This window comes from Phascolarctos cinereus, unplaced genomic scaffold (genome assembly GCF_003287225.1).
Source record: "Phascolarctos cinereus isolate Bilbo 61053 unplaced genomic scaffold, phaCin_HiC Scaffold_3;HRSCAF=262, whole genome shotgun sequence".
In the NCBI taxonomy this organism is placed as follows: domain Eukaryota; kingdom Metazoa; phylum Chordata; class Mammalia; order Diprotodontia; family Phascolarctidae; genus Phascolarctos; species Phascolarctos cinereus.
In genome coordinates, this window is record NW_027555736.1 from 243,371,908 (window position 1) to 243,394,273 (window position 22,366).

At 40.9% G+C, this 22,366-nt stretch overlaps 1 protein-coding gene across 2 annotated transcripts in view; it reads right to left on the reverse strand.

The window, feature by feature from the left end:
- The window catches only part of PPP2R5E (protein phosphatase 2 regulatory subunit B'epsilon), a 163,756-nt gene extending 142,702 nt beyond the window's left edge, over positions 1–21,054 (reverse strand). Inside the window, exons 1-2 of one of the 2 annotated variants that reach the window (XM_020986511.2) lie at positions 20,970–21,054; positions 18,333–18,496 (exon numbers count right to left, since the gene is read on the reverse strand). In XM_020986511.2, the coding sequence (XP_020842170.1) occupies positions 18,333–18,489 (157 nt within the window). In that variant the 5' untranslated portion in view covers positions 18,490–18,496; positions 20,970–21,054. The remainder of the gene's footprint in view (positions 1–18,332; positions 18,497–20,969) is intronic. The other variant, XM_020986508.2, reaches the window with a different exon arrangement.
- Positions 21,055–22,366: the final 1,312 nt, after the last annotated feature.

The following is a 22,366-nucleotide window of genomic DNA, read 5'->3' on the forward strand; positions in this document are numbered from 1 at the left end:
TGTGTGTGTATATATGTGTATGTGTGTGTGTGTGTGTGTGTGTAATACACACACACACACACACGAACATGTTGTTCCCCTTGATAAAATCTAAGTTCTTTTTGTATTCCCAACACCTAGCACAGTAGGCACACAGTAGGCACACAGTAGGCACAACTGCTGGTTGGTCTTTTTCACTGGTTTATCTTCCTCTACTTTTCTCTCCACATCAAAACTGTCAGTATTCCTCAAGCCTACTCTTAAGCTTATCCTACTTAAGCTCTCTCTCTAGGAGAATTTATCTACCCTCATAGCTGAAAGTACCACCTCTATGCAGATGACTCTCAAATTTTTATCTGCTAATCCAGTGCCACATCCCAAGCTCTTGTAGGTCTCTACGTGGGTATCCTACTTATACCTCAAACTCAACATGACTAAAACTAAACTTATCATCTTTCTTCCTAAAGTAATTTATAGATGAGAAACACCCACCACCTCAGGTTTACTTGGATCACATAAATTAGAGGGTCTCTGCATCATATATATATATATATAAGTCTTTTGATTGTCATTCTATTCATTAGGAGGTTCTATTCTGAGGAGGTTGAATCCAACTCCTTTATTTTATAGATGAGGAAACTAAGGCCCAGAGAGGGTAAGTTACTTGTCCAGGGTCACACAACAACCAAAGAATGACAAATGTTTAACTAATTTAGTTAACCTAGGGTCTGAGGTAGAATTTGAATCCAGGTTTTCCTGATTCCGCGTCCAGGACTCTCTGATCCACTACTTCAGGCTGCTATACCAAATACAGATCATACCCACATTTAGACGCTAAAAACCATGATGCAGAAGTGCCACAGCCAACACCCTGTGCACCCATGCCAAGAAGCAGCCCTTCCTTTGTTTTTCTTCTTACCTATTATCTGCCTAAAGCTCCCAGACTTTAGTGGGAAGGGCAAAACAATCAGGAAAAGAAAAATTGTGTTAATAATGCAACCATCTGCAAGGGAGCATTAAATAAAGCAATTTCACAATCATCAGAATATGGCCTAGCTTTGCAGAAACTCCAACCTAATAGCTATGTCTAAATCTGACTAGCCTTCCCATTTTAGCAATACAGGATGCTGGAACTAGGAAGATGCTTAGCTATCATAAGGATAAAGCCAGGTGACAGAGTAGATGGAGTACGAGGCCAGCAATCAAGAAGATCTGAGTTCAAAACCTCAAAAGCCTCAGACACTTAATAACAAATCACAACCTCCAGCTGCCTCACTTTGTTCATCTGTAAAGTGGGGATGTTGTGAAGCGAAAATGAAATATCTGTAAAGTGCTTTGCAAATCTTAAGAAATATATAAATGCTAGCTATTATTGTTGTTGTTATCCTAATCCCAGTAGCACCAAGTAAAGTAAAAAACCATAGGGCAATCCTTAGCAAAACCATGAAGTAGGCAAAATCTTTCAACTCTTTCCCCATCATACCAGGGTCTCTATTATTTTGGAATCATCCTCTTTGGTTATCGCCCTATAATATTCCTTCAAATCCTGTCCAAAGCTTCCCTTCCCTGAAACTTACCTGTCCTAAACAACATTGCCCCAAGGCAATTCAGCTAATCAACCAAACTAATCCATACCAGGCAGAGCTGTTCCTGCTAACACATGTGTTTTGATTGTCAGCCTTTAGGACCAATAGCCGTATAACTCCCAAGAAGTGACGCTAATGAATGCATTTGCAGGCCCATGAGGAAAGGAATTTAGATCATCAGTAGGTACCCTTCAAAATAACTTGTATCTGTGGTGTTTTATAGCTTTCAAAACCACTTTCCCCATATATGATCTTATTTCATCCTTGTAACAACAAAGTGTGGGTGGTATAGTAGATGAAGCAATAAACTTGGAGTGAAAAAGGTCATAGTTTGATTCTGCGTGTTTTGTGTTCTTGTTTCTTCTCCCTTCACTTTGCGTCTGCTCCTAAGTGTCTTGCCATGTTTCTCTAATCTTCAGACTAATTGTTTCTTAAGATCCTGAGATATTCCATTACATTCATGCACCACAATTCGTTTAGCCACCCCAACCAATGGGATAAAGTAGATGCATCATTTCCAGGTCTCTGCCACTACAGAACGCCTACTCATACATCCAAAATCAGATTTATGGAAGTCTTATTTAAATAAAAGCAAAAATGAGTGGTAGTATTAATGTTAACCCCTTTTTACATTATGGCGGGGGTGGAAATAACTACAACAGGACCTTGGCTATCCAAGGCTTTTTTTAAAAACAACTTTTTTTAGTTCAAATATTTCTTAAATATTGTTATGTTTTGCTGTTCTCTCAAGACAGATGATGTTTAACATAATTAAACCTTTTCTTCATAATTCAGGGTCATTTTTATGAACATGAATTATCACCATGTGCTATAGATACAGTAATAAAGGAAGATATATAAACTGTAGGTCAATGGGTACTAATCCCTACAGTTGCCCTGTAATTTTGTTTCTTGGGTAAAGTCTGATATCAACTTTCTTCCATGTCATTCACCCTTATTGCATCAAGATAAATGAAACATACACAGCTTCACAATTCCCTGGGTAGTTTGCTTTGCTACAAAACTAATCAGTGAATCAGCGGCTGAGGCAGCCAGTCTTCCAAACAGTTCTCACACACCCTTCAAAAAACATATCACCATCTGCGATGCTATCAGTGTCCTGACATTTTTTAGCCATTTCAAACATCATCGTTTTATATCATTACGATATTAGACTGTACCTTCAGAACAATGTGCACCCCTCTTCTATATGATTTGTCTGAATTTGTGCCACAAAAACAAATACATTTCATGTGCTACTGTATTTTGGGGAGAGCTTACTCCAAAGCTCATAAACCGCTCATAGATGTTTAGAAGATAACATTGCTGCCAATCTTTTCTCTAAACCCTCCTTGATAGGTGACTGACATGCACTTCAGCAAAGTTATTAAATGCATACATATACAGTCTGGCCATTCAAAACCCTCAGGTTTCTCGAATAATTATGGATCTAGAAGTAGTGGGAAACAGGGAGAAGAAAACCTGATCAGTAAGGAAGAAGCCACTGCCAAGCCCCAAGCAACAAATAAACAGATTCAACAAACAAGCAGAGTCTGGTGGCTATGATGTGTCGGGCACTGTGCTAGGTGCTGGGAATGTAAAGACAAAAACTGAATGGTCCCCACCCTCAAGGGATTTACAGTCAGAGAGAGCAGACAGAAGCCTCGGTGATGTCACTTCAGGGTGCAGATAATCAACAGCCACCTCTATAGGAGAGAGCATTGAAAAAAAAAACAGAACAAGGGGCAGCTAGGTGGTGCAGCGGATAGAGCACCGGCTCTGGAGTCAGGAGGACCTGAGTTCAAATTCACCTTCAGAACCCCAAAAAAAAAACTTTTCAATAAGGAAAAGAAAAAAACAAAACAAAATCGAGGATTCTAAGAGGCAGAAGTGAAGAGGGAGCAATTACAGCCAGGGAACACCACAAAGACGGGAGATGGAACACTGTACAAAAGGAACTGGCAGGTAAAGGCCTCAACAGTGTATAAGGAGGATTATAGTGAAGAAGCCTAGAAAGGTGGGTTAGAGTCACACTGTGAAAAACTTCAAATGTCCACCAGAACAGTCCGGATCTCAGCTGCCAGAGGAACACGGTCAGATCTGTGCTTTAGGTAGGAATAGCACAGCTATGAGAAGGATGGAGAAGAGAGGGACGAAACAAGGAAACCTCTCAGAAGTCTACTGCAATAGTCCAAGTGTTAAGAGTTTGAATGAATTCCATGCGGGTGGATAGGTGGTGACAGATATGAGAGATGCTGTGCAGAGAAGTGACAAGAAAACATGGGGTAAGGGAAGGCGAGAAGTGAAAGATAACGCCAAGGTTGTGAACCTGGGTAATTAGAAGGATGGTGGTGTCCAAGACAGAAATAGGGAAGTGAAGAAGCAGGACCGGTTGTGGTTTTGTTTGGGGGGTCCTGGGTGGGGAGGGGAGATAATAAGTTCTGTTTTTACATGCTGAGTCTGAGGTACCTAGGGGACATTGCATTCCACTGCACATGTCCAATAATTAGCAATGACGAGAGACTAGAGTCCTGAGGAGACACTACAGCCGGATATAGAGATCTGGGTGGCATCTGCACCGAGATAATCATTGAATCCACAGGAGCTGATGAGATCACTGAAAGAGGTGAGGGCCCAGGACACAAACGAGTGAAATGATGATTCCAAAACTATACCTGGCCCAGGAATCCACTGAAGTCCTCATCTGCTAACTTAGTTTGGTGTGGAGGTAGACCTGGATCTGTGGCTGGTCCTCCTGCCTAGTCTCTCCCCACACCAACCCATCCTCCACTCAGTTGTCAGATTGATCTTCCTAAAATACAGGTCTGGCCCCTAGACAATAATCTCCAGCGATACCCTCTTGCCCTCAGGATCAAATATATAATCTTGTTTAGCATTCAAAGGTCTTCAGGAACTAGCCCTTTCTTATCTTTCCAATCTTCTTATACCTTAGACCCCTCTACATACTCTGAGGTCCAGTGACACTGGCCTTCTTGCTATTCCTCATCCTTATCACACCAACTCCAAGCATCTTCACTGGCTATGTCCCATTTCTAGAACACTACTCTTCCTCATCTCTGCCTCCTAGCTGGAACCGAACACAGCTCTTCCTGATACCAAGTATAACATAACATTCTTTATACCACACTACACCCCTTCACTCAGCTAACTTTAAAAGAAAAAGAGGAAGGAGAAGAAACGACACTTGGCACATTTGGGTCTTGCAGCCATCTTAACTGTGTGAAGTGTATCTTCACTGTACGCAGTGTTGGGTTTGGGATCAGGAAGAACGAGTCTGAATCCTGCTTCAGACACACTAGCTGTGTGACCCTGAGGAAGTCACTTAACCTTTGTCTGCCTTAGTTTTTTCACCTGTAAAATGGGGAAAATAATAGCTCCTACCTCCCACAGTAAATTGAATAGTTGGTAAATTGCTTTGTAAACCTTAAAGCAATACAAAACTACTAGCAGTTATTGTTATTAATACTTATTGTTGGGTCCTCAAGGCCTGCTTCTTCACCAAATGAAGTCTTCCCAATACCCAAACCCCCACTGCTTCCAGATCTGGAGCTGATCCAGAAGCCTGAGGGTTCAAGACAAGATTCTAGATTGCAAAGATTTCATCATTTTAGTCTCCCCTCCTCCCACTCAAATTCTATCCTTTAAACTCCAATTCAAATGCCACCTCTTCTACCAAACCTGCCCTGATTCCTACAGTCCAGTGCTCTTCCCTCACTAAGGTCTCACATAGTATTTTAATGCACTTATCAAGTGTTGTTTTCTCTTAGTTATTTGTGCATGCATTGTATCCTGCTACTACATTATAAACTCCACAAGAAAAGAGACCTAGTCTCAGTTACTCTGTTTCTCCCCCAGAGCCTAGAATACTATCATCCAGCTTAACTTTCCAACAGCACTGATGAAAAATCTCTGAGTAATAAAATTAGGCTTGGTAACAAATAGTTTTTTAAATCATCTGATATCAAAAGAGATTTTAAAACACGAAATCATGAAACTAAACTGAAGCAGACTACAAAGGAAAAATATCCTTGGCCATGAGGAACTCTGACCAATAGGAAAGAGTAAAAAGGTGCATGACAAAAAGCTCTTCTCTCTCTATCTTGCTCCCTCAGCCAGGAAATAAAAGCTGACCACATAAAGCTTCAGTTATTAGGACTGAAGGAGAAGGCAATAATTTCTATTCTAGTCTTGTGCCCAACATGAATGCCTTTACAAATCGATACTCACAAAAGAAGAGTGCCAGAGAAGAAGGGTTCTCACATTCTGCTCTATATTCTCTCTCTGGCATAAAATAAACCACCACAAAATCCCCACAGTTCACATGAACTTATTCCTAATTCACTATTAAACTCAAAATCTCAAAACAAATCTACCCTCTAGATGACAACTTCCAAAATAATTATATTTAGCAGTGGGATTTTCCTCAAACATAATTACACTATTAACCAATTTTAATCTTTCCTCCTTGAAAAGTCAGTCTCAAAAATTATGTTCCACTTAAATATGTCAACCATTTCCAGTATTCTGCTTTAACAACAGTCTAATAAGGCCTCCAAATCCCACATCTTTCTTAAGTAGGAGTTTTTATTGAAATATGAAGAGGCAGTAGGGAATAAAAACCTAGTTCCAAATATTAGTAATTATCTCATCTTACACAGGTTCCCTCACATGCACAAACTGAGAAATTACAAAAATGTATTTTCTTTTTTTTTTAATTTTTTTTTAATTTTTGCGGGGCAATTGGGGTTAAGTGACTTGCCCAGGGTCATACAGCTAGTATCATGTGTCTGAGGCCGAATTTGAATTCAGGTCCTCCTGACTCCAGGGCCGGTGCTCTATCCACTGCACCATCTAGCTGCCCCCAAAAATGTATTTTCAATGAACATGTGATGCATGAAAAATCAGACTACAACATTTGCTTTCATGCCATCCTCAAATATACAAATAGGTGATACTGACTTAAAAGCAGGCAAAGAAGATTTCACAGTAAAGTTATCAACTAAATTAAGTAGTACCTCCATCTTTCAAAATATAGAAATATTCATCTGTTTTGTCTCGGAAATTATCATGACAAAAAAGGATGAAAGCTTCAATAATTAAAAACAAAGGTTTCCATAGTGATATCTTTACTACTCACATTTCTGTAGTCCTTTAACCATGAAAACATGGTTACCCTAAAACGAATGAATGAAAAAGCATTTGTTAAGTGCTTCCTATGTGGGGAGCACTGTATAAGCACTCTTTGGGCACTCTAAATGAGCTTCTGTTGTATTTTGCATCATGCTCCTATAAAATGGAAGTTATTAGCTCAAGGTTTCAGTTATTAGCTACAGACAGGGCTTCAGAAGGTGAGCCGTACTTAAAATACTCACCTCCAGCGTTTCCCTAATTTAAGTACTTAATTATAGAGCTACATATAAGTAACACTTACGTAACAACAGGATTTTCAAACACTTGCTATTTCTTATATATGTAAAAGTCAAATACAACGCTGCCCATAGGGTTCATGTCCACGGGACAGGCTTACAGTGATTTTACCACACCTATAACGAGGTCATTTTGACTTTCAACTAAGCCATCTTGTCTGGGCTCCGTGCAAGAAAGACCCAACCAACTCGACAGTATAAAGCCTGCTTTATAGTTTAAACTGGTTTCTTGGCTAGCTGGTCTGGTACATATGTTCACCAAACAACTTAGCAAAGTTTTGACAAAAACAACAGCAACTTAATATTCAGTCTTTAAGATAGAGAGGAAGGGCATTCTAAGAGGTTTTTAACAGATGAGATGAGACACACATGCTGGCAGCTACCCTCTTTTAATCAATAAATAAATGAGAAGCACTGCTACCCGTAATTACTTATATAGACTGTATAATGGCTATATTGGAATGTCTCTGCTACACATAAAACGACAAATATTCACACTTCAAAGTGAATGAAATATATCTTAAAGATAGGTTTAATTGTTCCACACGCATAAAATAGTCACATTTTAGCATTTAATTTTACCAAAATCTTATAATTACTTCCCAAGAAAACAGAACACTGGCTTCAAAGGCTCCAAAGTCACCTAGTAGCTAATGTATGTTTCTAGTGCAAACAAGCAATTTGCTGTTCTTGTACATAGTAACTTTTCTAAAACCCTATGCTTAGTTAGTTGAAGGACAATGATCACAAAACTAGGATACCCTTGACATTGAAGGCACCAGCTGGAAATAACCTCCCCTCCCATATAAAGATGTGAAAATTGAAATAAGGTAATTGTATTAAATATAAAATATATTTGGGAGCTAGTTTCTTTTGGGATTAGGGGCCAAAAGAAGTTTACAACTACAAAATAGTGCTTTTTTGGAAATGTTTTAGAGATATTTTCTTCAGTTTATATTCTTTGCTAAGAAACAGAAGAAGCAAACAGTCCATTTTGGATTACTATTATTCGAAGATTGCTCAAAAATACTCTAAAAACTAAGCAAAAATAGAATAAAACTACACTGTAAATATGACAAGCGAGGTAATACACATAAAAAACTTCAAAGGGGAATTTAATTCTTTTGGATGCTATTCCAAATACAAAATATATTTTGGATTATAGAACAGATTCATGAAAATTCTGGCACAAACACAATACAGTGTAGCTTCCCTGCCACACCAAAGCAATTGTTACCAAAACTGTGTCAAAGATGAATGAGAAAATTTACCCCTCTGGTGAATAAAAGGAATTAAGGTGCCAAAAAAGCAATTTTGAATTGAAAAATGCTCTTAAAATATTGTCAGAAAGACTAAAAACAAAACAAAGCATGATCTATTGTCTTGTGCTTTCAATTACATAAAAAGGGAGAGGAGACTATGGAAAGAGAACACTCAGAGTGTTATCATACTAAAAAAAAAAAGAGTTTCTGGTGTCTGTAGATTTCAGTTGTTATTGGTTCCTAACTAAGGCTTAACATGCGAATGAACATCCAAAATTACTTGTAAAATAACTCCAAATCACAATAAACACTCTACAGCAGTAAGTTATGCTACAAACCCAGCTCAATGCCACATTCGTCATGTCCATTTTCAGAGGGCTAATATTTTCTTAAACAGCTTACAATATATGCCTGAAAAACATTTTCTGAACCTAAATCAGAGAGAAGAAAAGCAACCCTATTGGTCAGAATTATTTCCAATTCTACCCATTATCGACAGTTCTTATAAGTAAATAATTTAGTTTAACTGTCACCATTCATCAAACTAACAAGTTCTGTTTCATATGGAACTGTGTAGTCACAATTAAAGAGCGATAAATGGAGCACCAGAGAAATGGTGTGGTCACGTTGATAGAGAGTGTCAGCCTAGGAACCATTAAGAGGTTCAAGTTCAGCCTCAGACAGGGACTAGTCTAGTGAACACAAGCAGGTCATTTAACCTCGTACCCCCAGGCAACTCTCCAAGACTCCTAATTACAATACAAAGGAGCTGCATAACTATATTGGCCCAGAGAGAGCTCCTGAATTGATGAAAAGGCCAGAGCTGACAAAGGCCCACCACCACCACCAGCTGTTCATTGCCTCATTACATTTTTTTCCCTATCTGCAAGGTCAGGTCTTGACACACTGTTCCTACCCCTTTGAAGTTTTTCCAACCCCACCACCAATACTTTAGAAGATTCCCTAAACCCACAACTTCCTTCATCCCCGCCCTTTACCCAATTCCATAATAATAATAACAGTACTAAGGTGATTTAAAGAGAAACACCACCAGGAAATATGGTGGGGACTTTTATCAAGTTTCCTAACTTGTTTTTATCAAGGTTCCTACCTTGGACAATCATCCTCTGCATCATATACTAGATGTACAACTAACTCTCCTTAGCTCTCTCCTGCCCAAATTGCTTTGTTTTTGTTTTGTTTTGGGGGGTTTTTTTGCGAGGCAAAGGGGTTAAGTGACTTGCCGAGAGTCACACAGCTAGTGTTATGTGTCTGAGGCTACATTTGAACTCAGGTCCTCCTGAATCCAGGGCTGGTGTTCTATCCACTGTGCCACCTGGCTGCCCCATCCTGCCCAAATTTCTTAAAGAATCCGGCCTTTGGATTAACTCAGCTCTAGTCGGTGCACTCATGTGATTGTCCGGGGCTACCATTCCACTTTTCTAAAACTTTGGGCAAAGATTTTCCCCCACCAGGGTCCTCGCCTCTCCCTCCCACCCCCAACTTAGAAGTCCGCATTTATTTCTTTAAATAAACATTTATTATTAAATGACCACAGTGTGCAGAACCCGACAAATAAAACATTTAGACATTATATGCTTCCTGCCTTCGAGGATCTCCGTTTTATGGAGATGAGACAGAAAATTATAATGCACACACACACATACATAAGAGAAGTTCAGTCCTGTGTGAGGTTCAAAAAGGACGATTGTTATAAAGACAGCTGGGAGTTAAATCGGAGAAGGCTTCATGGAGTTGGTACCTGAAACGGACTTTAAAAAATGGGCACAACCACTATTTAAGGAAATAATGAGGACCCAGGCTACCTCTGGTTTTATGGTTGTTTGTCCTTCATTTTGGAAGAGGACCAATGACACAGGGATGATGTCTTGACTCCTGCATGAACTGGATTTAAGCGAGGCTGAGTTGCACAAAGTCTTGTCAGCCTCACTCTCTCTTCCGGAGTCACTGACCAAAGTTAAGACAACTGGTGATGGCTCTTCCCCTGGCAGAGCGGTGATGGAATCATGGTGCAGAATTAGACATACATTTTTCAGACTTGGCAAATGTGTGGGTTTGACTCTGCTATTTACTATAAGGATTGGGTTTTTCCCTTTTTTTATTTTCAGGGAAGAGTGAGATAAGGAGGAACTAGCAATAATGTTGCCCCACCCCTCTCCCAACGAAAAGAAACAGAAGAGGGTCACTGAAACATCTCTAAAAATGCAGGAAGAGAAAAGAAGAAAGTTGAGAAAGAATCACAGACAAGACAGATTACTAAATTGATTACATACTTTTTAAAAAAGCAAAGTATAAATAAAAGGGTTTCACATGTAATCCTCTTTTTTTCTTATTTGCATACAGAAAGTTCTTTTTTCGTGTTTGTTAAATTCAGGAAAAAAATTAGTTTAAAAGAAATAAAAAGAATGGATAGGAGCCTGACAAAGAGAGGGAGGCGATCATAATACTCGAGAAAACTGAAAAGACACACTGGTATCTGGTATTCATCATCAGGAGCTAGAAAATCCTCCCCGCCTCACTGGACTTCCAACTAGAAAAGATTTCCCTATCTGACTTCCCCTCAACCCTCTCTCTGGAGTCGCAGACCTCGGTACCTCCTTCACTATTATAAAGAGATCTCTATGCATTTGACTTTTTGGAAATTATCTACCTTCTCACTTTGCCCCCCACTGTTTTGACTAGATTTCCTAAAATAGATACAATTCCTAGTTTGTTTTTTCAGCTGGTTGTGTTCTTCACAGCCTGTTGACACCCTGCCCCCACCACTGCTAGTGCCTAATACCTTATATTTATTTTCTTTGTACACTTATACATGTACTTGCTGTCACTCCCATCAGAATACAAGCTCCTTGAGAGCAGAAGCCGTGTCATTCGTCGTATTTGTGTCGCCGGGGCTTAGCACAATGCCTGGCACATAGTAGTGCTTAATGAATGCTTGCTTGTTGATTGATTCCATCTGCACCAGAGGAGCTTCAGCCTTCATGGCCTCACACCCAACAGACTGGCAAAGTGGACAAAAGACAAAAGGGACAAATGGGAAGATAACACACACTAATACTCGTGACAGGACCGTGAATTACACTTTAAAAAAATGAGGAGCAGCTAGGTGTATCAGTGGATAGAGCACCAGCCCTGGATTCGGGAGGACCTGAGTTCAGATCCAGCCTCAGACACATAACACTTACTAGCTGTGTGACTCTGGGCAAGTGACTTAATCCACTGCCTAGCCAAAAAACAAAACAAAACAGAAAAATAAAAAAATGAGCGCACGTCCATGCCCTTTGACCATGAGATTCCACTGAAGGTCAAAGACAAAGGACGTACATACCAAAATATTAATTGTGGTACTTTTGTGGGAGCAAAGAACTAGAAACACGGTGCCCTTCAACTAAGAAAACAGTTACACAAATTGTTGTACATAAATGTAATGGAATATTACTTTACTGTAAGAAATTAAAAACACGAAGAATTCAAAGAAACACAGAAAGACATGCCAATTGATGTAGAGAGAAGTAAACAGAGAAGTAACGGGTTAGAGGTGCAGAATGAGATATACATTTTCAGACCTGGCCACTATGCTGACTTGTTTTGCTTGACTACATTAGTCTGTATAAGGGAGAGGAGGTGGTGGGACCCCAGTATATCTTCGGGAAGTAACGGTGATGGAAAATTTTTTAAACGAAAAGAGTCAATAAAACATTTTTCAAAAGTCAAGATGTATATTTGTTTTCAAACAATTCAGATGTGGGTTCTTAACCTCAAATCTACCAGGCAGACATTCTAAGCTTGAAATCCCTAAATTCCAACGCGGAGGGGGAAAAGTTAAATACAAAAATGTTATGGAGTGAAAAGACTTCCTCCAATTACCTTTCAAACCCGCAGTCTGCCCAGAATGGCTCTCTAAACATAAAAACAAATACATCTTACAGTAGTATAAGTATCTGAAGAAAAGCTTTTAGTGACAACTTGTACACAAATAACTACATAAAAGATAACACGACAGAAATACATGACCAGAAAAGAGGATGGATCGGCTGTGTAGTGAGTCAGGACAGCCCAAGTGCTGCACCAGTACCCAGAAAATATTAAAAGAACGAGAGGGAGGTCTCCAGCACCTTACGGAGACCTTCTATAAGGGACTGATGGAAAGATACAAATGGGAATCACTCAGGACAGGAAAGTAGGGAAGGACTGCATTTACATCTGTGGAAAAGTGGGCCATGCCAGCGACATCATTGATCCTGTTTAGTAAATTAACAGATAATTAAATAAAGAGAGCAACAGTGATGGTACCTTGAAGAGTACGGTACACATTTGAACAGCTGAACAAATTATCATCGTGCACATACATAGTGTAATTGCACCAAGGCTCAAAGAAAATAAGGATTAAACCACCAAATCAAAGACCTGAAAATTAACAAGCCTAATACAACAAAGTTAGAAAGTTTTCCATTTAATTTTTTAACCACGACTAACGCCTATTATTATAACACAATGTTTAAAACACATTGGAAAAATCGTACTCTCAAGTCTTTCCTCTAAGTGGTCTATGATCTACCTTTCCTTCAACTTAGTATTAACTCCTAATAGGGCTGTAGTTAGTAATATTTTTTATACAAATGAGGAACTGGTTACTGGCTACCACAATAAGAAAATCTAGCAATACTGCCACTGGGACCCAGTGCTTATTATTTCTAATGTTTGCCGTTGATGAAGCTAGCTCCCATGAGGTACTATGTCCCAAAAGCATGCAAAATCTGAAGTGAGATTTACATAGTAACTGTACATTTTCATTAGAGAGTTCAAATGTGTTAGCCTCCATACATTAAAATAAACACACTATTGCACCAATCTGGAGGTGTAATAAGATACATCATTCTAAAGACATGCTCTTGAATGTACAGAAAACTGTAGAGACATATGTACAAACAACAGCACTTGGAGCACAGTGCCTGGCACGCAGCAGATACTTGACAAATGTTTACTGTCTGATTACTACTGATTGATCAAACTATATAAAGACTCTCTAAACAGTTTAGCATGCATTTCCTAAAATACAGGGACAAAACACAATCACTCACACTGACAACTGATTTGATACCCTTGATATTCCTTGATTAAAAACAATAATAATAAACTCCCTATATCCTTCTTCTGATGCCTTGACAAAAAACTTTTTATACAAAAAACACTGGCTCCGGAGTTAGAAGATATAGGTTCAAATCCAGTCTCTTTGATGCTCACAACCACTGAACCCTTGAGTCTGTAAGTCACTTAACTACTCTTTGAGACCTAGTTTCCTCATCTGTGAAACGAGAGGGTCACAGTAGACAAGCCTCAGAGGTCCTTTCCAGTTCTAAGTTTATTGTCCTACATATTTGTAGTAATAGAAAATTTCACATTGCTTTCTAAATAAAATATTACCATCAACACAAATTTCAAAGCCATATAATGTTAGCTGAAGAGATAAGCCAAAGCTGTTTACTTCCATGCCTTTTACTTTAAGGTTCTGACGTGGAAGAGACAGGTAAAATGCCAAAAATTAATGAAGTATTATTTATTTAAGAATCGGCCACGTTCTAGTATGTAAAGAAAACCATTTGCAATGCACGACCAAAAAGGATGAGAAATAGACCAAAGACTTAGAACTGGCAGGGACTTCAGCTTAGGGTGTCCTGTCTTATTCTTAGTTCCCTGATTTTTGTGGTTTTAAGAGCTTAAAAATTACCAAGGAAAATTCCCAAGGTAACCCAGGTTTTTATGTTAGTGAACAGAAAACAAAGTTCTCAGACATTAAATCTATACTATTCCCTCTGTTTTCAAGGCCCCTGAAATAACAGGCTTAATAAAGGGCCATAAGGACTTTAATTTTGTCTATTCCGTAAGTGATGCTCATCAAATTCAGTCATAATTCGTTTGTGGTTTAGCCATTTTCAGCCATGTCCAGCTCTTTATGGCCTCTTTTGAGGTTTTCCTGGCAAAGATCCTCAAGTGGTTTGCCATTTCCTTCTTCAGCTCATTTTACAGACAAGGAAACAGAGGCAAACAGGGGCAAGTGGCTTTCCCAGGGTAACTGAGCTAGTGAGTGTCTGAAGCCACATTTGAATTCAGGTCTTCCTGACTCCAGGCCTGGTGATCTACCCACTGTTCCACTTAGCTGCCCATAATTTGTACCGGACTCCAAATAAAATTGTGACCAAATATTCTATTTTATTCAAAATAAGAGCACAGAAACATTAAACCAATAACTATTATTCAGAATGTACATAAGCTTATTTAGTTGTGGTTTCCTGTAGGCCAAGGTTTTTAACCTTTTTATGTCACAGACCCCTTTGGCAGTATGGTGAAGCCTATGGACTCCTCAAAAAATGTTTTTGAATAATTGAAGGAAATGCAAAATTTTACTTGGATGTAATTTTTTCCCCATCCAAGTTCACAAATCCCCCTGAAATCTCATCCCTGAGCCCCAGTAGAAGCTGATACTCTCCTCTATATAGGTTTTCATAAACATCATTCTCACCTGGTTCTCCTACCTATCTGACCACTCCTTCTCAGTCTCCTTTGCTGGATCCTCATCCAAGTCACACCCTCTAACTGTAAGGGTCCTACAGGTTTCTGACCGGGGTGCTCTTCTCTCCTCCCTTTTACCACTTCACTTGGTGGTCTTATCAGTTCCCATGGATTTATTTATCATTTCTGATATGCTGATGATTCTAAAATCAATATATCCTGCCCTGACCCCTCTGCTGACCTCCAATCTCACATCCCCAAGTGCCTCTCAGACATCTCAAATAGACCAACAGACCAACAGGTCCAACAGATCTCTTAAACTCAATAAGTCCAAAACTGAACTCATTCCCCTTCCCTCTAAAATCTCCCCCCTCCTAACTTCCTTATTATGATAGAGGGCAATACCATTCTCCCAGTACCTCAGGCTTGCAACCTGGGTATAATCCTCAATTCTTCACTGTCTCTCACCCCACCTCCCAATATTCAATCTGTCGCCTATACCTTTGAAACACCTCTTGAATATGCCCCCTTCTCTCCTCTGGTAGTGCCGCCACCTTGGCCCTTATCACCTCACACTTCGACTATTACAGTAGCACACTGAAGGGTCTGTCTGTCTCAAGTCTCTCCCCCTCTCCAAACACCTCCTTTGGCTGCCAACATGATTTTCCTAAAACACAGGTCCCATCATGTCACCCCCTGATCAATAAATTCCAGTGGCTCCCTATTGCCCTCCAGGATCTAACACAAAATCCTCTGCTTGCTGTTCAAAGCCCTTCATGACTTAGCCCCACCTACTGTCACTATCTTTCCAGTCTTCTTACACTTCATTCCCCCACCACATACTCTCTGATCCATGACACTGGCTTCCTCACTGTTCCTTCAACAAGACACTCCATCTCCTGACCGAGACATTTTCTCTGTCTTCCATGCCTAGAACAGCTCTCCCTCCACATCTCTGCCTATTAGTTTCCCTGGCTTCCTTCATGTCTCAACTAAACTCCCATCCTCTACAAGAGGCATATCCCAACCCTTCCTAATTCTAGTATCTTTTCTCCTGTAATTATTTCTTATTTTTCCTGTATATAATTTATTTGTACATACTCATTTGCTTGTTAGCTCCTTCAGGGTAAGAAACGTCTTTTGCCACTTTTTGTATTCCCAGTGCTTAGCACAATGCCTGACACATAGCCAGGGAATAATAAATGCCCACTGACTGACTGACCAACAGGAATTCACCCTGTAGAAATTCTTCCTTAACCTTCGTTATATTCCAAGTTATTACTAAAAACTGATTACTAAAACTAAAAACTAAAAACATGAAGTTTCCAAGAGTCTCTCACCTTCCCAAAAGGCTCTTATTAAACACAATTACTCTCAATAAACTGCTCTGAAATTGGGCTTTGTGGCATACATATAATATTGTGTTGTCATGCTGTTTTTCCTATTTAATTCTTATAAGCTAGCAAAATGTTGAAATTCACCCCCCCCCAAAAAAATCCTGTTCTTGAAGAATAGTTCTTGGATGGTTTTCAACATAATCTGACTGTTCTTAAGAACTGAGCTGGGGAGAACAACACAATGAATGTATCCATGATTCTTCTCACAAGCACCTCTTCCCTAAAAACTATTTCTCCATTCAAATTTCAGTATTGTCACCATGTTCCTCTATTCATTTTTCTGGTCTAATGAGGATCAAAATCCTTTCTAATCCTTAAAAGCTAAATAAGGTTTTCAGGGTAATGTTTAATTTTTAAGTCTGTCAGCCTCTACATTGTCCTTTGTCAGATCTGAAGGTAACGGAAGCATGTTACATGTCTGCTTCAGATTAAATAAATTATTACAGAAGAAAGAATTCTTCTCAACCTTGTCAGTTCAGCAGCTATGATTAGTTTTTTTTCCCCAAAAACGTTTTTCTACACTTCTCTAATCAACTAAAAGAATTTCATTTTTATTGAGAAATATATTTAACCCAAACTGTTTAAATACACAGTTTCTGTGAACTCATACTCAGATAAATTAATAGTCTCCTTAGTAAGTAGGAGATAATATTCTTTCCAGGAATCGGTGGTAACCTTTCTTGGTTCAGACCTGTGATTTCATCAGTGTAGGGAATTCCCAAGTACAGAAACTCTGTCAATGATGCAGCAGAGCCACTAATCTGTAACTTTAGAGTATTAGAGTTGCCTGATGCTCTAAGAAGTCATGACTTCCCCAGGGTAATACACCTAGTATATGTCAGAGGCAAGATTTCAACCCAGGTTTTCTAAGTTCTAGGATGCCATGAAGGAGACAGATGGTCACTGCCTCTCTAATTGTCACATGGGACTTCCAAATCAGATTTTTTAAATCATCAGTTATATACTTTGGAATTTTAATTTAATCTCCATCACCATTTCACTCTCTCTTTTTTAAAAAATTAAAAACCTAAGAGATTTTATATCATGTTTGAGGCTTTTTGCTATCAAAAGCCCAATTTTTCTATACTAGCCTCTAGCATACAAAGCTATACAAAAAACAAAACATACCAAAAAATACAGAACCAAATGAAAGATAACAAATTAGCTAGGCAAGTTGCTGAGTTTCTTTAAAACCACTAGCTTATGTAGTATTGTCCATATTCTTTATCATTTTATTCATGAAAGTTCAGTTGACTGATATATTTCTTAGAAGCTGGATTGTGATATACTTCAATATAATGGGAGCCAGATTCTGATAAATCGGAGAACAATGACTGCTCATAAACACAAAGCAGACAGAGGGGAAGGGAAGGTAAATTGAGAATACTTAAACACCAAAGCAAAAAAGTAAGGAGCTTAAAAATTCATATAATCCTCAAAAATATCCCTCATACAAATATACCAATGACTTCTTTCCAAGAAAGACATGGCAGGGTCGAGGGGGGAAAAGGGTTAAGTGGATTGTGATTATACCCATTTTTATTAATGTAATGCCACAAACTTAAAAATGCTTGTAATTCATTAGGGTGACTAAATTTTTTTATTTTAAAAAGCTAACCTTTCCCATAACTTCTTCATAAAGCATTAGTTCCTTCTATGGGATTATCTACTTCCTGTAGTCAAGTCTACAAAAATGATAGTCATTGGTATATACAATAAACCCATCATAATGCCCATAGAGCCAAAAGCTTTCACATTATTAAAAAGGTAGGCCTATACAGCTTGGAACAGTTAATGAATTATTTTCTGGCACTTCATTTTTCCATTTGCAAATCCAGCATATTCTCCCTAGAGTATCAGCTATCCTTCCAATGATCACCGGTGATTTATATAAAAAAACAAAAAATACTTCTTAAAAGGGTAGGGTGGAGAAAAATAGACAACTAGTCATCTAACTAGCCAACTACAGGCTTACTTCAATAGCATACCTAACTATTCCAAAGTCTGTCACAATGGTTTAATTTGATAATCCCATTACTCTTCATTTCAAACATTTTAACAGGTAACACATTCAGATGGGGAAAATTATATACATGCATATGCATATAAACATCTAGCCATAAAACTTACCTTTCAGCAGAGGCAGAGGCGTTAACTCAATAGGCTTGCCCTGAGACCTGAACTGTGAGGAGCTTTGCGACCTCTTCTGTCTGGCTTTCCTGACGGACTTCCGAGAAAATCCGTCTACTTTATCCACTGATGGAGGAGTGGTTGGTGCTGAGGACATATCCCTACTGAAGAGAAAGTAGTATTATAAATACAGTCCCAAAGCAATTGCAAGAAGGTGCTAGGCACAAGTTAAATATTCAAAATCACATAAATGATGCCTATACAAGTAAAAGTAAACTGGTAGTATGCTACGAGGAAAGTATGAAAGAAATAAGCAATACCAGAAGTTTGATCAATTACTTTGCTATGCTGTTTTTCTCTAGACATACCATTTCTAGATTCTAAAATGCTTCTTATGGAATCTTGCTTCCTATAATAATGATAAAATCATCAAATCACATTTATAAATTAAAACCAGAAAGTCTTAATACATTTCCCCCAAATATTTAAAACTACGAACGACATCCAGATTTTTCCTATTCTTTTTCCACTGAGCAACTATATCATTACTTTACCAAGAAGTGAACCAAAATTGTTGCAGTTATCTAGAGATGACTTTTAACATGTTATCTATGATAAAAGTCCCACAATGCAAATGATGACAGGTTCAATTACTTTGCAAAGAACACATAAAAGGGCATGATTGAGATTATTTCAAAAATGAGGCTTCTTTTTGAATGAAGCCATCTTACATTATTAAAGCTGAATATAAAAAAACTATGATGAAATCATGCAGTAAACACAGCTGAACTCAAAACAAAATTCATAGCCTTCTCAGACAACCAAATTGAATTCCCCTGATGTTTAGGCAATGAAGTTCATCACCATTTAACATCAACTTTCACGTCTTCAAACTGACTTTTGCCCCCAAAAGAAGATTCTTCACTTTCAAATAAATTAAAAAGGATGTAGCCTGAAAGCAACAAGCCTTATACTTGTTTTCATTCAGCACCTGAAACAGAAGCCACCATCTCCACGGCACTAAGGCCTCAATGCAAGATTAATGGTAGAGTAGGACAGAAATACCACCTATGGAAAAATGCTGAAATACAATAACTTATCTGCAGGTCCAATATATAAAACAAGTGTTTCTTACAGAAGTGAGTAAGGAACTTTCTCCTTGATTTTAAATGTTATTTATCTACATTCTAAATTTTTTTAAAGAAATACATGCCCACATACACAATATTAAGGTTTGGGTTTTTTAAAGATCTATTTCATTTTCTTCAAAGAGCTTTTTCCAGCTGATCATAGTACCCAAACTTTCTTTAAAAAAAAAATCTATCCATGTGATCTTAAATACAAACATAACAGCTAAAATGGAATTGCATGCTATTAAAGGGTACAAGTCACAAGAGACACTTTTTTTATACTGAATTTAGGAACACTCTCTACATCCTGGTTTATGAATTATTTAGCTCTAATTGTAACTCAACAAGACTTAAATTCCCTAAATCCTGTGCTTCCTTCACTCCTTTCATCTCCCTTTTCCACTTTCCCTCCCCCATTTCCAACTTTGAATCTCTGGTACAATGACAGATACCAAGACAGAGTTTATATAAACAGAGAATTCCAATGACTTGACTCTTCTGTCCAGAATGAAAAATGAACGTCAAGAATGTCAACCCCAACATACTTGACAATATCTATCAATAAGTTTGAATGCAAAAGCAACGAAGAAGCATTCACCAGATCCTAGTTTAAGGTGCCTTTTATTTTCCACTGGGCAGCAGGCACTGGGTATTTTCCAGGGAGTTAAAACTCAAAAAGGAGGGAAGGAAGGAGAGAGAAATGGAGAGGGAAGGGTTAGAAAGGGAAGAGAGAAATGGGAAAGAGGAAGAAGGGGAAAAGAGATGTGAATGGGGAAGAGGAAAGGATGGAGATGGAGAAGGGGAAAGGGAAAGAAATGGGGGGAAGGGAAGGAGAGAGGAAGAGATGGAGAAGGGAAAGGATATAGGAAGAGATGGAAGAAAGAGAAAGATGGAGAAGACGAAATGTAGTAATGGAATGAGAGGAAGAGATGGGGATGGAGAAGAGGAAGAGAGGGGGAAGGGGAAGGAGAAGATGAGATGGAGAAAAGGAAGGAGGGGAAGAGATGGGGATGGAGGAGAGAGGAAGCGATGGGGAAAGGGAAGGAGAAAGAGAAGAACAGAGGAGGAAGAGATGGGGAAGGAGAAAGATGAGAATGGAGGGGAGACGAAGAGAAGAGAAAGGAAAAGGGAAGAGATAGGGAAGGGGAAGGGGGTCTGTCAGTGGGGATGCCACCCCCTCGTCTCCCTTCCCGCCCCCCGCCCCCAGCCCTAAAGAAGAGAAGCCGCTGCTCGAACCTCTTCCCCAAAGCAACCCGGGCCGCGGGTGGGAGAAGGAGGGCGGGGGAAGAATCTGACCCCGATCCTGGAAGGGAAGGGAAAGGGGGGAAGAGTGTTAATGAAAAGAGCCGGGACCATTTCCAGGTAAAGCCGACGAGTGGGGAGCGCTCGGGCCGGGCCCTGTCCCGGGCCGGGCCGGGCTGCGGGCAGGTTTCTTCCCCCCGGAGGGCGGGCTGGAAGAGGCCAGCCACGGGCAGGTCCGGGCCGGGCGGCACGGGGGCGAAGTTACCTTGAAGCTCCTGGGAGAGAATCCGGAGATGATCGGTGGTTCCTGGGTGAGGGTGCGGGGCCGCGGGGAATGGAAGGAGGCTGGCGGCGGCGGCGGCTCCGGGAGCGGCTGCGGCAGCGTGCGGCGGCGGGGAGGCCGGGGGACGGGAGGGAGCCCCAGGCGACAGCAGACCCGTGCGGTGTCTCTCCGGCTCGGCTCGGCGGCTGCGGCGGCGGGAGAGGCGGCGGCGGCGGCGCCTCTAGGCCTCACAGCGGTACCCAAGGGCTCCGGCTCCGGCAGCGGCGGCGGCGGCGGCGGCGGCAGCTTCACGATCCTCCCCCGCGGGCCCGTCCCATCAAATCGGCATCTACCCCGCTGCGGCCCCGGCGGTTCCTCACTCACATTCCCGGCGGGCGGCGCCTTTGCTCGTTGCCCAGGACCCGGCGGCGGCGGCGACGACGTGGGGAGGGGGGAAAGGGAAGGGAGGGAAGCTGGATCCGCCGCAGCAGCAAGAGGGAGAAGGAAGGAAGAGGAGGAGGAGCCGCAGATGCTGGAGCCGCAGCTGCCGGAGCCGCCGATCGGTATCCGCGGTAGGTTTCAGTCAATGCCCCCTTTCTCTCTCCTATTGTCAATATCACCGAGCCGCTGAGTCCATGGCACAAGCACAACCGAACATGCTGGCGACCAGGACCCGCCCCCCGCAGCTGGCCACTGGAGCCTTTAAAAGGGAAGTGCTGCCCCATTGGTCCGCTTGCGCTTTCACTCCTACTCCAGCAGGTTAGGCTGAGAGCAGGTCAGGGATTGGCGGCGGGGGGGCGGGGAGACGGCAAGGGTGGGAAGAAAAAGGCTGCTGATTGGGCCGGCGAGTGTTGTTACCCGGATGCAACGGCGAGGCCGGAGATCGCTGTTGCTGTTTCCGGCATCGGCCTCGACTCAGTTGCTAATGACCCAGAGGAAGGTTTAGCGGGGTTGGCGGCTGGCTGGAGTGGAGGGGTGCCGGGAGACCAAGTGGCCTGGTGCCCGTTGCCAGTGGGACAGAGGAAACCGCGGCCTCTGGTGAGGGGACCCCGATGGGAGATAGATGGGGAAGCGATGAGGAACCGTCCTCCCCTGCCTCCGCTAGAGCTGATCTTAGTTCTCGCCTTCCCGGGCGGCTCATGCAGCAGGGGCAAGGGTGCCTGGTGACCCCGAAACCGTAAGAGAAGCCTCCCGGCAGTGCGCCTTGCAGCCCGCTTCCTCAACCAGATTGATTGTGACGGTGGTCCTCGATCCAGGATTCTCTGCCATTAGCCCGCCTTCTCCACCGACTCCAGGCAACAGTCCTGCACTGGGGACCCGAGCCCAACAAGGGTCCTGACCAGGGAACCTCCTAAGGATGCTTCGATTCCCCGTCTTCCTATTGTACCATTGTTTTGTTC